The following is a 15,091-nucleotide window of genomic DNA, read 5'->3' as shown; positions in this document are numbered from 1 at the left end:
ATATTTTGGTGCTCCTGTGTTGGGTCCATATATGTTTATCAAGGTTATATCTTCCTGTTGGATAGATCCTTTCAATATTATGTAGTGGCCGTCTTTGTCTCTAGTTATGGTCTTCATTTTGAAATCTGTTTTATCAGATATGAGAATTGCTACCCCAGCTTTTTTTTTGCTTTCCATTTGCTTGGAAAATTTTTTCCATCCCTTCACTTTCAACCTATGTGAGTCTTTTGTTGTGAGGTGGGTCTCTTGTAAACAACATATAGATGAGTCATGCTTTATTATCCAGTCAGCTACTCTGTGTCTTTTTATGGGAGCATTCAATGCATTTACATTTAAGATGATTATTGATATGTACTTATTTATTGCCATTTTTGTTTAGTGTGGTTCTATTTTTTTTCCCATTTTTACTGCTAATTACAGCAGTCCTTTTAACATTTCTTGCAGTGCCCGTTGGTGCTAATGTATTCCCTTAGCCTTTTTTTGTCTGGGAAGCTCTTTATTTGACCTTCTATTTTGAATGATAGCCTTGTTGGGTAGAGTAGTCTTGGATTCAGATTCTTGTTTTTCATGACTTTGATTACTTCGTGCCATTCCCTTCTGGCCTGAAGTGTTTCTTGTGACAAGTCAGCTGAGAGCCTTATGTGGTTTCCTTTGTAGGTAACCTGTTGCTTATCTCTTGCTGCTTTTAGGATTCTCTCTTTGTCTTTAATTTTTGGCATTTTAATTACTATGTGTCTTGGTGTGGGCCTGTTTGGGTTCTTCTTACTTGGGACTCTCTGTGCTTCTTGAACTTGAATGCCTTCTTCCTTCACCAAATTAGGGAAGTTTTCTGTCACTATTTTTTTGAATATATTCTCTATCTCTTGCTCATTTTCTTCTTCTTCGGGGACTGCTATGATGCGAATATTATTACATTTCTAGTTGTCCCACAGTTCTCTTAAGCTGTCTTCCTGTTTTTTAATAGTTTTTTCCTTTTGTTTTTCTGATTGGTTGATTTTTTCTGCCCTATCTTCTAATTCACTGATCCGGTCCTCCGCTTCCTCTACTCTGCTTTTTAAACCTTCCAATGTGTTTTTCATTTCTGATATGTCATTTTTTATCTCTTCTTGATGGTTTTTAATTTCCAATTGGCTTATTTTCAGTGTCTCTATGTCCTTACTCATGCTGTTCAGCTTCCTCAAGATCATGGCTGTGAATTCTAGCTCTGTTAACATGCCTAATTGCTCCACATTGATCTCATCTTCGGTGGAGGTCTCTTGCTCTTTCATTCGGCTTTTGTTTCTGTGTTTCACCATTTTGGCTATCACTGTGAGCTTTGGAGCCTGTCAAGTTTTCCCTTGGGTGTTGGTGTACTGCTGTTTGTGGCTCCCTCTCCTGTGTTTAGATGAGCGAGGGAGGACCCACGTTAAACACCACTGTCAAGTCTTACTTTCCTGGTTAAAGTTGCTAGCCCAGGAAAGGTACTGTTATCCTCTAGCTTTTTGCCTGGAGGCTAGCAGTCGAGGTTTCTTGATGAGTTTTGGGTTGTCAGTTGATTGAAAAACTTCCTCAGGTGCTCAGCACAATGGGGTTTCAAGTTATGTGTGATATAGTGAACCCTATATTAAACATCTATACACATCTTTTCAGTGAACACTATGTATATCAGTATTTAAAGTTATTATTTTGACAAACGAGCTTTTTTCTTGTCTAATTTACTATTCTAGTTAGGGTTAATAACAATGTTAGGATCACAGGGGATATTGTATATCTAAAACTTAAGTTTTTTTTTTTAAGAGAGGGAGGAATGGATAGAGAGAAACATCGATGTGAGAGAGAACCATCATTGCTTGATTGCCTCTTGAAGGCGCTCCTTCCGGGGATCTAACCCACAGCTTATGTATGTGCCCTGACTGGGAATTTCACCTATGACCTTCTGGTGCCCGGGACATTTCGACCAACTGAGCCACACCAACCAGGGCTAAAGCTTATGTTTTTAAAAAGATAAAATTCAAAGTAGTGAAATCAATCTTAATTTAATAAGATTGTGGTATTTAAAATTTTTATTCAGATGAGTGGAAACAGTTCAGAACTTAATGTTTGTCCAAAATAAAGCTGAAAGGATTTTTCTGCCATCAAGCTCATCACACATTTCCTAAAAATATTACTATGTTGCCATGAAGTTGCAATGAAAAGTATATTGCTAGCTTTACTTGTTTATTAATGTCTTTCATATCATGATCTGCTCTCTGAATATGTTAAGCTGTGTTGTCATTGGAATATGGTACTTGAGCTACCTTCTTTGCTACCTCATACTCACCTGTCATTTCCAAGTAGACAGTGTTATCCTCTTGAACTAATTTCTTGACAATTCTATATAGCTTTTTTGGTCTTAACAAATCCAGTATTTATAAGAAATCTACAAAGTACTAATATTTATATATGAAATATTAAGCATCTGTGGAGCTTATTTGTTTTATTATTTTTGTTAATCCTCACTCAAGGATATTTTTTCCATTGATTTTAAGAGAGAGTAGAAGGGAGGGGGGGAGGGGGAAAGAGGGAGAGACAGAGAAACATTGATGTGAGAGAGACACATCGATTAGTTGCTTCCTGCACGCACCCTGACTGGGGCCAGACATCAAACCTACAATCCAGGTACATGCCCTTGACCCGGAATTGAACCTGCGATCCTTCTGTGTGTTGGCCAATGCTCTAACCCCTGAGCAACACCGACCAGGGCTGTGTGAGCTTATTAATTTAATACTCTCTTAGAATTTTTTTGATTTTGAACTTAACTTTATTTTCTATATAAATGTTTAAGTTTTCATAGTTTTCTTAGTATGTATTTAGAAATAAGACACTCCAATTGTTATACTACACCATCCATTGTGGGTTTATTTTTTTTTTAATTTTTTTTTATCCTCACCCGAGGACATTTTTCCATTTTTTACTCAGATAGAGCGGGAAGGAGAGAGAGGAAGAGAGAGAAACATCGATGTGAAAGGGACACATCGAGTGGCCGCCACCCACACGACCCAACGAGGGCCGGGGACAAACTGCAGCCAAGGTACATGCCCTTAGCGGGAACCGAACCCGGGTCTCTGTGGACCGCAGGCTGACGCTCTAACTGCTGAGCCAAACCGGCCAGGGCTCCATTGTGGGTTTAAAACTGCACTCATTATGTGAAGGATTATTCTTCTCAGAAAAACTAGAATGAAACTTTTGCCCTTTACTTCTTCACAATTACTTGAATCATTATTTCTTTTATTGGTACTGCTAGATCAGAAAGATTTGTCTATTCTTGATGACAAAAGTCCAGTGAACGCCCTTGCCAGTTTGGCTCAGCGGTTGGAGCGTTGGCCTGCGGTACAGAGAGACCCGGGTTCGGTTCCCACTAAGGGCACGTACCTCAGTTGCAGTTTGTCCCCGGCCCTGGTTGGTCGTGCGGGTGGCAGCCACTCGATGTGTCCCTTCACATCGATGTTTCTCTCTCTCTCTCTTCCTCTCTCTCCCTCCTGCTCTATCTGAACAAAAAATGGAAAAATGTCCTCGGGTGAGGATAAAAAAAAAAAAAAAAAAAGTCCAGTGAAGCTTGTTTGAAATCTGTAAATTAAGATTAAAAATAAATAATATGAACTTTACTTTTCTTATTTAGCTGATAGTATTAAAGTATAATTTTAAAAAATAGGCTTGATTAAAAAATAAAATTATAGTTAATATAAGTTATAAATAAATGTCCATGTTTTCTAAGATATTTATATACTTTGGATTTTAATAAGTAACTAACTTTAAAATATCACATATTATAATTTGGTGCTTTTGCAAATAACTAGTCTGCATCTTTCACTGTGGAAGTCCTCTTATCCTGCATGGATGTTGTAGCAATGTCACATTGCTGTAAAAGTTTCTAAATGCTTATTCTCAATTTCTATGCTTATTTTGTTGCAGACTAGTAACAAGCAGTGTGCTGATTGTCACCTGTAGATCATACTTTGAGTAGTATTGATCGAGGTTGTTTACAGTCTTTTATAATAACAAAACATTCTACTCTGAACATTCTTGTGTATACATCTTTATGCTAATATGTAAGCATATCTGTAGGATAAATTCTTAGAAGTATGTTGCTGGACAAAGAGTGTGTATATTTATGGTTTTAGAGGTTATTGCCAATTTGTCCTCTAAACTAGAATATTGCATCCATTTTATCCCATCAGTGATATGAGAGTACCTGTTTCCCCATAGTAAGTGTTTCATAAAACATTTTCATTTTTACTTAGTATAGTTAAAAAAAAAAATAGTATCTATGTAATTGTTTTGATTTGCATTTCCAAAGTGAAGTTGAGCATCTTCCCATATACTTATGAACCCCTTGTGTATGTTTTTCTATGAAGTGTCTTATGTCTTTTCCTATGGGGAGAGGTTAAATATTGGTCTTTTTATTGAAGAGCTCTTTATATATATTTATGGAATTAACACATTCTGAGAAATGCATTGTTAGGAGATTTCATTGTTTTGTGATCATGATAGAGTGTACTTACACAAACCTAGATGGTTACTCATCCAGGCTATATGGTATAGCCTATTGCTCCTAGGCTACAAACTTGCACAGCATGTTGCTGTATAAAACAATACAAGGTTCATCAAGCATAAGAGAAAATCAAGAGAGATATGGTAAAGATGTCTGAGGTTACTGCTGGTATAACATGGCATACTGTAAACAATAAAAAGTATAGTAAATACATAAACCAGTAACATAGTCATTTATTATTATTATCAAGTATTATGTACTATACACAATTGTGTGTACTATGCTTTTATGACTGGCAGCACAGTAGATTTGTTTATATCAACATCACCACAAACATGTAATATGTTGTGTGTGATGTTGCAGTGGCTATGCTGTCACTCAGTGATAGGAATTTTTCAGCTTTGTTATAATCTTATGATACTACCGTAATGTATATACAGTACGTTGTTGACTGAAATGTCTTTATGTAGTGTATGACTATATAAGGAGTATTAGCCCTTTATCTGACATATATGTTGCATACTTTCCCCAAGTTGTTTTTCTCTTGCTCTTTGAAGTACTGATTGAAAAAAATAAATAGGCACTGAGTTAAAACATTACTATTGATTTTAAATTTTCAGTCAAGCTTTTTCTGAACATTTGTGCATGCTTACTGTTATTTTGCAGATGGTCCAGTTTTTACGTAACAATGTGTATGACAGATAATAATGTCAACATATATATATTTAACTTTTATGATATTTATTGGTTCCAGATCTACATTTTTTGGTATGTAAAGGGTCTTTTTAAATTTTTATTAAAAAAATTTTTTTTGTTAATCCTCACTTGAGGATGTTTTTCCATTGATTTTTAGATAGAGTGGAAAGGAGGGGGAGAGAGAAATATTGATGAGAAAGACACTGATTGGTTGCTTCCCACATGACCCCAACCAGAGCCGGGGATCGAACCTCCAGCCCAGATATGTGCCCCTGATAGGGAATTGAACCCGTGACCCTTTGGTCCATAGGCCAGTGCTCTAACCACTTAGCAAACTGGCTGGGGCTAGGATCTTTTTTAAAAATTGATTTTAGAGAGGAAGGGGTGTGGAGAGAGAGAGAGAAACATCAATGTGAAAGAGAAACATTTATTATTATTGATTGCCTCCTGTACACACCCCACCCAGGGATTGAACCTGTGCCCTGATCAGGAATCGAACCCATTTGGTGTATGGAACAGTGCTCCAGCCAGCTGAGCCACCCAGCCAGGGCAGTACTGTAAGGATCTTTTACTGATGTTTTCCGTGAATGTTTACAACTACTGATTCGTCAGAGGCTCGGTGGCCTCTTAGTTTTAGAGGAGATTAAAAGAGTGCTATATATATATTTTTTTTTAATCCTCACTGGAGGAAATTTTTTTTTTTTTTCATTTCTCTTCAGACAGAACAGGAGGGAGAGAAGGAGGAAGAGAGAGAGAAACATCGATGTCACATCGAGTCGTTGCCACCCACACGACCCCAACTAGGGGTTGCAGGACAAACTGCAACCAAGGTACGTGCCTTTAGCAGGGAACCAAACCCGGATTGACGCTCTAACCGCTGAGCCAGACCAGCCAGGGCGAAAGAGTGCTATTTTTAATGGTAGTCATCCTGATCATTTTTCTTGTTTTGCAACAGGAACCAAAGGAGGAGAATGGATTGCAGAAAATGAAGACAAAACAGTCGAATAGAGCAAAGTGTTTGGGCAAAAGAAAAATTGCACGTATGTTTTTATTTTTTGTGTTGAGAATGGTTTAGAAATTATAAATCATAGTGTTGGTGGTTGTGAGAATGGCACCAGGTGTTAGACCCATGAGGTCAGACCAGACCTTGGTACAGCAGCCTTGGTACTTCAGTTCTGGCTAAGAAATAATTCAGAGCTAAGACCCAAACTATATGAGAAAGTTTATTTAGAAAGTCACAGAGGTAGAAGAAGTGAATGGTAGAAGAAATTGGCTCAGGAAAGAAGTTACTGAGGCAAAAGAAGGGCCCTTGGAGCTTAGGAGAAAGAGAGAGGCAAGGAAAACCCACCTGAGGGGAAGTAGAGGGGGAGAGGGGAAAGGCACAGGCTCGCTTCTGGGAGAGAGAGCAAAGGCTTTTAAGGGTGGGGGAATTTTAGGGGAGGTCCCAGGAGAGCATCTCAATAGTATATTCATCAGCTTTCCAGGTGTGTTCTTTCAAGGTTCTGGTCTGGTGCCAAGGCAGGCTGTCATCAGTCAATGCAGCTAGCCCTGACGTCATATCTGGTTTTGCTGCTTTTCTTGGCCGGTAGCTGAAATACAACTGAGGCCTAGGTGTATTTGATGAGGTCAGAACCTCATTGTCCTGGGTTCTGCTATTCTCCGGCCCTCTTGTTTGTTCCTCGTCTAAGGGGGTCTAACCCACATGAATAGCAACATGCCAGCGGGGGAAAGGTCAGGGAAGGATCCGAATCCCATGATCAGCAATATGAAAGGTCAGGAGATCTAAACCACATGGCCACTGATATGCTAGGGGAGAAAAGATTACCCTGGGGAAGAGATGCTTGTTTCCCTAGTTTTGCTGGTTGCTAGGTACCTGGTCCATCCTGCCCTGTACCTGGTCCATCATTCTTGCTCTCTGCTCATGTCTGTCTAACTGCCTGCCATAGTAGAGTTGACACTAGTTTCTTCATTAGGATTTCTCTGAATAAGGATGTATATGTTTTTTGTTTATTCTGGATTCCATTAAAATTTTTAAGAGTTGCCCTGGCCTGGTGGCTCAGATGGTTGGGTGTCATCCCATGTACCAAAAGGTTACTGGTTCAACTCTCAGTCAAAGACATATGCATGGGTTGAGGGCTCAATCCCCTGTAATGGGCTGATCCATCTTGCACTATCACATCAGTATTTCTCTTTCTCTCCCTTCCTCTCTAAATATCAATAAAGTATTATTTTTAATGCATTTTATTTATTTTTTAAATGTTTTTATTGATTTCTTTAGAGAGAGAGGAAGGGAGAGAGAGATAAAAACATTGATATGAGAAACGTTGATTGGCTGCCTCCTGCACACCCCCTATTGGGGATTGAGCCCAAAACCCAGACATGTACCCTGACCGAGAATTGAACCTGGACCTCTCAGTCCGTGGGACAATGCTCAATCCACTAAGCCACACACCAGCCTGGTAATAAACTATTCTTTAAAAAAATTACCTATAGCTTATACAGTTGACTTATTAGAGGCAGAGTATTAAAATTAAAAATGTGACCTTCAGTCTTAGTTACGCACACTTGGATTTGAGTTCTTGCTTCAATCCTTATGGTGTGGACCTCACTGCTTTCAGCCTACCTCTTTGTCATTATCAATAAAATGCAGATAATACCACTCACTTAGAAAGTCACTTAGTAAAATTGTAAGGGAAAAGCTTTTTTTTGTGTTTCTCCTCTACTCCCAACACTTCACTCTGGTCATCAGGGTTGTAGTGTTTTCTCCCCACACCAAGCAGTTCTCTGACTCTGGCAGACACAAACTGGGTGTCCTATAATTAAAAAAATATATATAATTTTTTATTGATTTTTAGACAGAGAGGAAGGGAGAAAGAGAGATAGAAACATCAATTGACAGCCTCTTGCATGCCCCCCCACTGGGGATTGGGCCCACAACCTGGGCATGTGCCCTGACCAAGACTCGAACTGGTGACCTTTTGGAGCATGGGTTAATGCTCAATCAATGAACCACACTGGCCAGGCTGGGTGTCCTACAATTAAACTCAATTCAGACACTATTTCCTGGATAAGGGCTTGGTCCTACATGACTGTCCCCAGGTTAAGGGCTCTTTAGTTCATCTAAGTCTGAAGGGTTATTCAATGTCATCTTGGTCAGCCAACCATCTTCATGACAAAATTTGTTGACAAGTCCTGGATTTTCTTCCAGAGCTTCATTAATTTCAGTTACTTCTCTTGATAGAGGAGAATAGAATTCACTAGCAGGTTTCACACTTAACATGTTCAATTTTGTCCCAACCTCAGGGAGACTATAGTAAACAGCATTTGCCATCTCCCAAAGCTTCCTGTGCAAAATTAATGTTTCCCACTGTTTCAGTAACATTTTCTGTTGTTATCCATTGATCTTTGTGAATTTACACACTTAGTGCAAAGCAGGCCAACACCAGAACTGCATCCACTCTCAGCCCCCAGGACTGCAAGGGTCAGAGCTTCGTGAGCGCTGAAGCAGCTCGTTCTGTTCTGGTCAGCTTGTAGCGCCATGTTGTCAGGAGTGCAGGGTGGAGCGGGTGGGTTAAGGAACAGTTCCTCTGACTGGAACCAGCTGGTTGGACTGGGGCACAGGGGTTAATAATTATATTTTTCATTTTAATGTCATGTGAAATGTTGAAATATTTCAGTGAACTTTTCTAAAAATGAGATAACTAGTTGAAATTGTTAGATAATTGAAGATAAACGAGGCTTTTTTTCAGTTAATTTGTGTTTCAGTGATTTAAGTTTTATTTCTCGGCCTTGTAAAATTCATCATAAATAGTTCTTTGTTGTTAAATCACTCAATTACATCTAGAGTTGGCTATTATGATGGTTAGATCTATTGACTGTTCTAAGTTATTTTCAGACTTCAGATGATCAATAATAGTTACTTTTTAATTTTTTAATTAATTAATTAATTTTTGTTACTGATGTTTCTCATCCCCCCCCCCCCAGACACCCTCCTGCTTATCTCCCCCCTCCCTGCCCCAAGCATTGTTGTCTGTGTCCATTGGTTATGCATACATGCATATAAGTTCTTTGGTTTATCTCATCTTTTCCCCCCCAGCCCCCCTCCTCTGAAGTTTGTCAGTCTGAACCATACTCCTTTCTATATCTCTGGGTCTGTTTTGTTCATCAGCTTTTTCTGTTCATTATATTTCACAAAGTGAGATCATGTGGTATTTGTCTTTCTCTGATTGGCTTATTTTGCTTAGCGTAATACTCTCCAGGTCCCTCCATGTAGTCTCTAAGGATAAGAGATCTTTCTTTCTTTTATTTATTTATTTATTTTTATCCTCACCCGAGGACATTTTTCCATTTTTTGTTCAGGTAGAGTGGGAAGGAGAGAGGAACAGAGAGAGAGAGAGAAACATCGACGTGAAGGGACACATCGAGTGGTTGCCACCCGCACAACCGACCAGGGCCGGGGACAAACTGCAACCGAGGTACGCGCCCTTAGCGGGAACCGAACCCGGGTCTCTCAGGACCGCAGGCCGACGCTCCAACCGCTGAGCCAAACCGGCCAGGGCAGATCTTTCTTTCTTAAAGCTGCATAGTGTTCCATGGTGTATATGTACCACAGCTTTGTTATCTACTCATCTGTTGATGGACACTTGGGCTATTTCCAGATCTTAGCAATTGTAAATAGTGCTGCTATGAACATAGGGGTGCATATATTCTTCCTGATTGGTGTTTCAGGCTTCTTTGGATATATTCCAAGAAGTGGGATCACTGGATCAAATGCCAATTCAATTTTTAATTTTTTGAGGAAACACCATATTGTTTTCCATAGTGGCTGCACCAGTCTTGCATTCCCACCAGCAGTTCACTAGAGTCCCCTTTTCTCTATACCCTCGCGAGCACTTGATTGATGATTTGTTGATGGCCGCCATTCTGGCAGGTGTGAGGTATATCTCATAGTCGTTTTAATTTGCATCTCTCTGATGATTAGTGACGTTGAACATTTTTTCATATGTCTCTTGGCCATTAGTATGTCCTATTTGGAGGGGTGTCTCTTTAGGTCCCCTGCCCATTTTTTAATTGGGTTCTTTGTCTTCCTTTTGTTGAGTTGTATTAGTACTCTATATAATTTGGAAATTAACCCCTTATCTGATGTATCGTTGGCAGTTATGGTTTCCCATATAGTGGGTTCCTTTCCATTTTGACAATTGCTTTCTTTTGCTGTGCAGAAACTTTTTAGTTTGGTCTAGTCTTGTTTATTAATTTTTTTCCTTTGTTTCTCTTACCCTAGGCGATATATTGGTAAAAATTCTGCTGTGTGTGATATCTGAGATTTTGCTGCTTACATTTTCTTCTAGGACTTTTATGGTTTCACAAGTGACATTTAAGTCTTTTATCCATTTTGAGTTTATTCTTGTATGGCTGAAATTGGTGGTCTAATTCATGTAGCTGTCCAATTTTCCCAACACCATTTATTATAGAAACTGTCTTTACTCCATTCTGTGTTCTTGCTACGTTTATCAAATATTAGTAGTTGAGCATAATGTCTTGGATTGATTTCCAGGTTCTCTGTTCTGTTCCATTGATCTCTATGCTTGTTCTTGTGCCAGTACCAGACTATTTTAATTTCAGTGGCTTTGGTAGTGTACCCTGATATCTGGAATTGTGATCCCTCCAACTTTGTTCTTTTTCAAGATTGCTGTGCCTATTTGGGGTCTGTTTTGGTTCTACATAAACTTTTGGAGTATTTGTTCTAGATCTGTGAAATATGTCGTTGGTATATTAATGGGGATTGCATCGAATCTATAGGTTGTTTTGGGTAGTATGGATATTTTAATGATGTTAATTCTTTCAATCCATGAACATGGTATGTGCTTCCACTTTTTTATATCGTCCTCTATTTCTTTTTTCAATGTCCTGTAGTTTGCTGTGAACAGATCCTTTACTTCTTTGATGAAGATTATTCCTAGGTATCTTAATTATTTTGTTGCAATGGTAAATGGGATCTTTTTTCAGTTTCTCTTTCTGAGTGTTCATAATTGGTGTATAAAAATGCCAATGATTTTTGGATGTTGATTTTGTATCCTGTTGCTTTGTTGAATTCATTTATTAAATCTAGTAGCTTTTTGATGGTGTGGTTAGGGTTTACTATGTACAATATCATGTCATCTGTGAACAATGACAGTTTCACTTCCCTCTTTCCGATTTGGGTGCCTTTTATTTTTTCTTGTCTTATTGCTGTGGCTAAGACTTCCAGTACTATGTTGAATAAGAGTGGTGACAGTGGGCATCCCTGTCTTCTTCCTGTTCTTAAGGGAAATGGTTTTAATTTTTGCTTATTGAGTATGATGTTGGCTGTAAGTGTGTCATATATGGCCTTTATTATATTGAGGTATGATCCTTCTATTCCCACTTTGCTGAGAGTTTTTATCAAGAATGGGTGCTGGATTTTGTCAAATGCTTTTTTAGTGTCTATAGATATGATCATATGATTTTTATCTTTCATTTTGTCTATGTGGTATACCTCATTTATCGATTTCTGAGTATTTAGCAGCCTTGCATCCCTGGGATAAATCACCCTTGGTCATGGTGCATAATTTTTTTAATGTATTGCTAGATCTGATTTGTTAAAATTTTGTTGAGGATTTTGGTATCTATGTTCATTGGCCTGTAATTTTCTCTTTATGCAGTGTCTGTCTGGTTTTGGGATTAGGGTTGTGATGGCCTCATATAAATGGCTTGGAAGTCTTCCTTCCTCTTGAATTTTTGGGAAGAGATTGAGGAGAATAGGTGTTAGTTCTTCTTTGAATGTATGGTAAAACTCCCCTGTTAATCTTTTTGGATCAGATCTTTTGTTTGCTGAGAGTTTATTGATTACTGCTTCTATTTCCTTAGTTGTTATTCGTCTGTTCGGGTTTTCTTATTCTTCCCAGTTGAGTGTTGGAAGACTGCATCATTCTAGGAAATTGTCCATTTTACCTTGGTTGTCGAATTTATTGGCATACAATTGTTCATAGTATTTCTTACAATTCTTTGTATTTCTGTGGTGTTGGTTGTTATTTCCTCTTTTGTTTCTTATTTTATTAATTTGGGTCCTTTCTTTTTGTTTCTTGGTGAGCCTTGCTAAAGGTTTGTCAATCTTGTTTGTCTTTTCAAGGAACCAGTTCTTGATTTCATTGATTTTTTTTGTATTGTTTTTATAGTCTCTATGTTGTTTATTTCTGTTCTGATCTTTATTATTTCCTTCCTTCTACTAACTCTGCATTTTCTTTTTGTTCTCTTTCTAAATCTCTAAGTTGTAGGGTTAGATAGTCTATTAGAAATTTGTCTTGTTTCTTGAGATAGGCCTGTATTGCTATGAACTTCTGTCTCAGGACTGCTTTCGCTGTGTCCCATAGATTTTGTGTTGTGTGTTTTTTATTTTTTGTTTTTGGTATGTGCCCCTAGCGGGAACCAAACCCAGGATTCTCTGGTCTGCAGGCTGATGCTCCAGCCGCTGAGCCAAACCAAAATGTGTTCATTTTCATTTTCATTAGTTTCTAGGAAGTTTTTTTATTTCTTTCTTGAGCTGATTGGTGACCCATTCATTGTTTAATAACGAAAGAATTTATCACTTATTGTAATGTAGGCATGTAGCCAAGTTTATCTGAAAAAGCCTTTTCTTAAAGGTTAATAAAATTTTATTTTTCAAAATGTATTGCTGGTGGGACTTACTGTTCATGCATCTGCACTAGCAGCTGGGGGCATCCCCACCTTTGGTGTTTCAGATGTAAATTACTTGAACTCTGTGCTTTGAAACTAGTTTAATAAATCCCTACTAAGGAGCTTCTGAAGGGCTGCCCTAGCCAAGGAACTGGGGATCTCCAGTCTCTCACAGACAGCAACTGGGGTTATAACCTTATAGTTGGGAACTTCCTTACAGAGTTGGTCATATATTGCTTTGTCAAACAAGATGAGGTTATTGAACTTCTCCTGAACTTTGCTTTTCAGACCACTTCTTCTTTTAGGCCTTGCCCTCAGACTTCTTCACTGAGTCTTTGTCTTTCTTGGCATATTTTCTGGCATCTTTCTTCTTCTTGTCCTTGGGTGGCATAGCGAAACTATTGCTGCCTCAATAAGATGTCGGATCCCCAGCACTCCCCCCAAAAGGAGAAAGTCTTTATTTCTTCATTTTTATGGTAATTGTTTTATTGAGATATAACTCACATACAATATATTTCTTTTATCTTATGATAAATTCATCATTTAAAGTGTACAGTGGCCCTGATCCGGTGGCTTAATTAGTTGGCGCATCTTTCTGTTCAACAAAAGGTTGTGGGGTTCAATCCTTGGTCGGGGTGCATATGGGAGGCAGCAGATTGATGTCTGTCTCTGTCTCTCTCAAAAATCAATGAAAAAAAAAACATATCCTCGGGTGAGGACTAAAAAAGTTAAATAAAACAAGTGTACAGTAATTTTTAGTATATAAACAAGTGTTGTGCAACCATTACCACAGTCTTAATTCTAGAACATTTTCATCCTTCCTTCTACCTAACCCTAAGCAACTACTAAATCTGTTTTCTGTCTCCATAGATTTGCCTGTTATGGACATTCCATATACATGGAATCTCGTGTGTGTGTGTGTGTCTGTGACTGGCTTCTTTCACTTAATGTTTTTTCAGGTTTATCCATGTTTTGGCATGTATCAGTACTTCATTTCTTTTTCTTAAACTCATCTTTATTGTTGAATGTATTACAGATGTCTCCCTTTTTTTCCCCATTGACCCCCTCCTCCTCAATCCCGCCTCCCTCCTGCCTTCCTCTCATTATTGTCGGTGTCCATTGGTTATTCATATATGCATAGAAGTTCTTTGGTTTATCTCATCCCACCCTCCCTCCCCTCTTCCTTTTGAGGTTCATCAGTCTAACAACCAATTTGTATGTCTACACTCCTTTATCTTTTTCACCCGTTTCCTCAGTCACCACCCATCTGGCAAGCAACAAAAATTTCTCTGTATTTAGGAGTCTGTTTCTGTTCTGTTTGCTCATTATGTTTGTAGATTCAATTGCTGATAGATATGTATTTTTTTTTTTGTATGTGCCTCTAGTGGGAACCGAACCCAGGATTCTCTGGTCCTCAGTAGACACTCCAACTGCTGAGCCAAACCAGTCAGGGTGCTGATAGATATGTAGTAATTGTCATTTTTTTTTAATCCTCACCCGAGGACATTTTTCCATTTTTTGTTTAGATAGAGTGGGAGGGAGAGAGAAACAACGGCGTGAAAGGGACACATTGAGTGGCTGCCACTCACATGACCAACCAGGGCCGGGGACAAATTGCAACTGAGGTACGCGCCCTTAGCGGGAACTGAACCGGGGTCTCTCTGGACTGCAGGCCAACGCTCTAACTGCTGAGCCAAACCGGCCAGGGCTTAATTGTCATTTTATTGTTCATATTTTTGTTCTTCTTCTTCAAGAAAACCCTTCAACATATCATATAATACTGGTTTGGTGGTGATGAACTCCTTTATCTTTTTCTTGTCTGGGAAACTCTTGGTAAGTCCATCAATTCTAAATGATAGCTTTGCAGGATACAGTAATCTTGGTTGTAAGTCATTATTTTTCATCACCTTGAGTATCTCTTGCTACTCTTTTCTGGCCTGCAAAGTTTCGTTTGAGAAATCAGCTTACAGTCTCACGGGAGCTCCTTTGTAGGTTACAAACTGCTTTTCTCTTTCTGCTTTTAATATTCTCTGTTTGTCTTTAACGTCTGGCATTTTGATGATGATGTGTCTTGGTGTGGACCTCTTTGAGTTCATTTTGTTTGGGACTCTCTGTGCTTCCTGGACTTGTATGCCTGTTTTCTTCCCCAAGTTAGGGAAGTTTTCTGTCATTATTTTTCAAATAGATTTTCAA

The 15,091-nt window shown here is 38.6% G+C and overlaps 1 protein-coding gene across 12 annotated transcripts in view; it reads left to right on the top strand.

Moving 5' to 3' along the window:
• UIMC1 (ubiquitin interaction motif containing 1) overlaps nucleotides 1–15,091 on the top strand; it is a 175,207-nt gene that overhangs the window by 54,663 nt on the left and 105,453 nt on the right. For all 12 annotated transcript variants that reach the window (XM_036281865.1, XM_036281860.1, XM_036281867.1 and 9 more), the window contains one exon: nucleotides 6,162–6,246. In XM_036281865.1, coding sequence (XP_036137758.1) covers nucleotides 6,162–6,246 — 85 coding nt within the window. The remainder of the gene's footprint in view (nucleotides 1–6,161; nucleotides 6,247–15,091) is intronic.

The sequence above is a fragment of the Molossus molossus genome, unplaced genomic scaffold, assembly GCF_014108415.1.
Source record: "Molossus molossus isolate mMolMol1 unplaced genomic scaffold, mMolMol1.p scaffold_m16_p_4, whole genome shotgun sequence".
NCBI lineage: Eukaryota > Metazoa > Chordata > Mammalia > Chiroptera > Molossidae > Molossus > Molossus molossus.
Note: the sequence above shows the minus strand (reverse complement) of the source record. Positions and strands in the feature narration are given on the sequence as shown.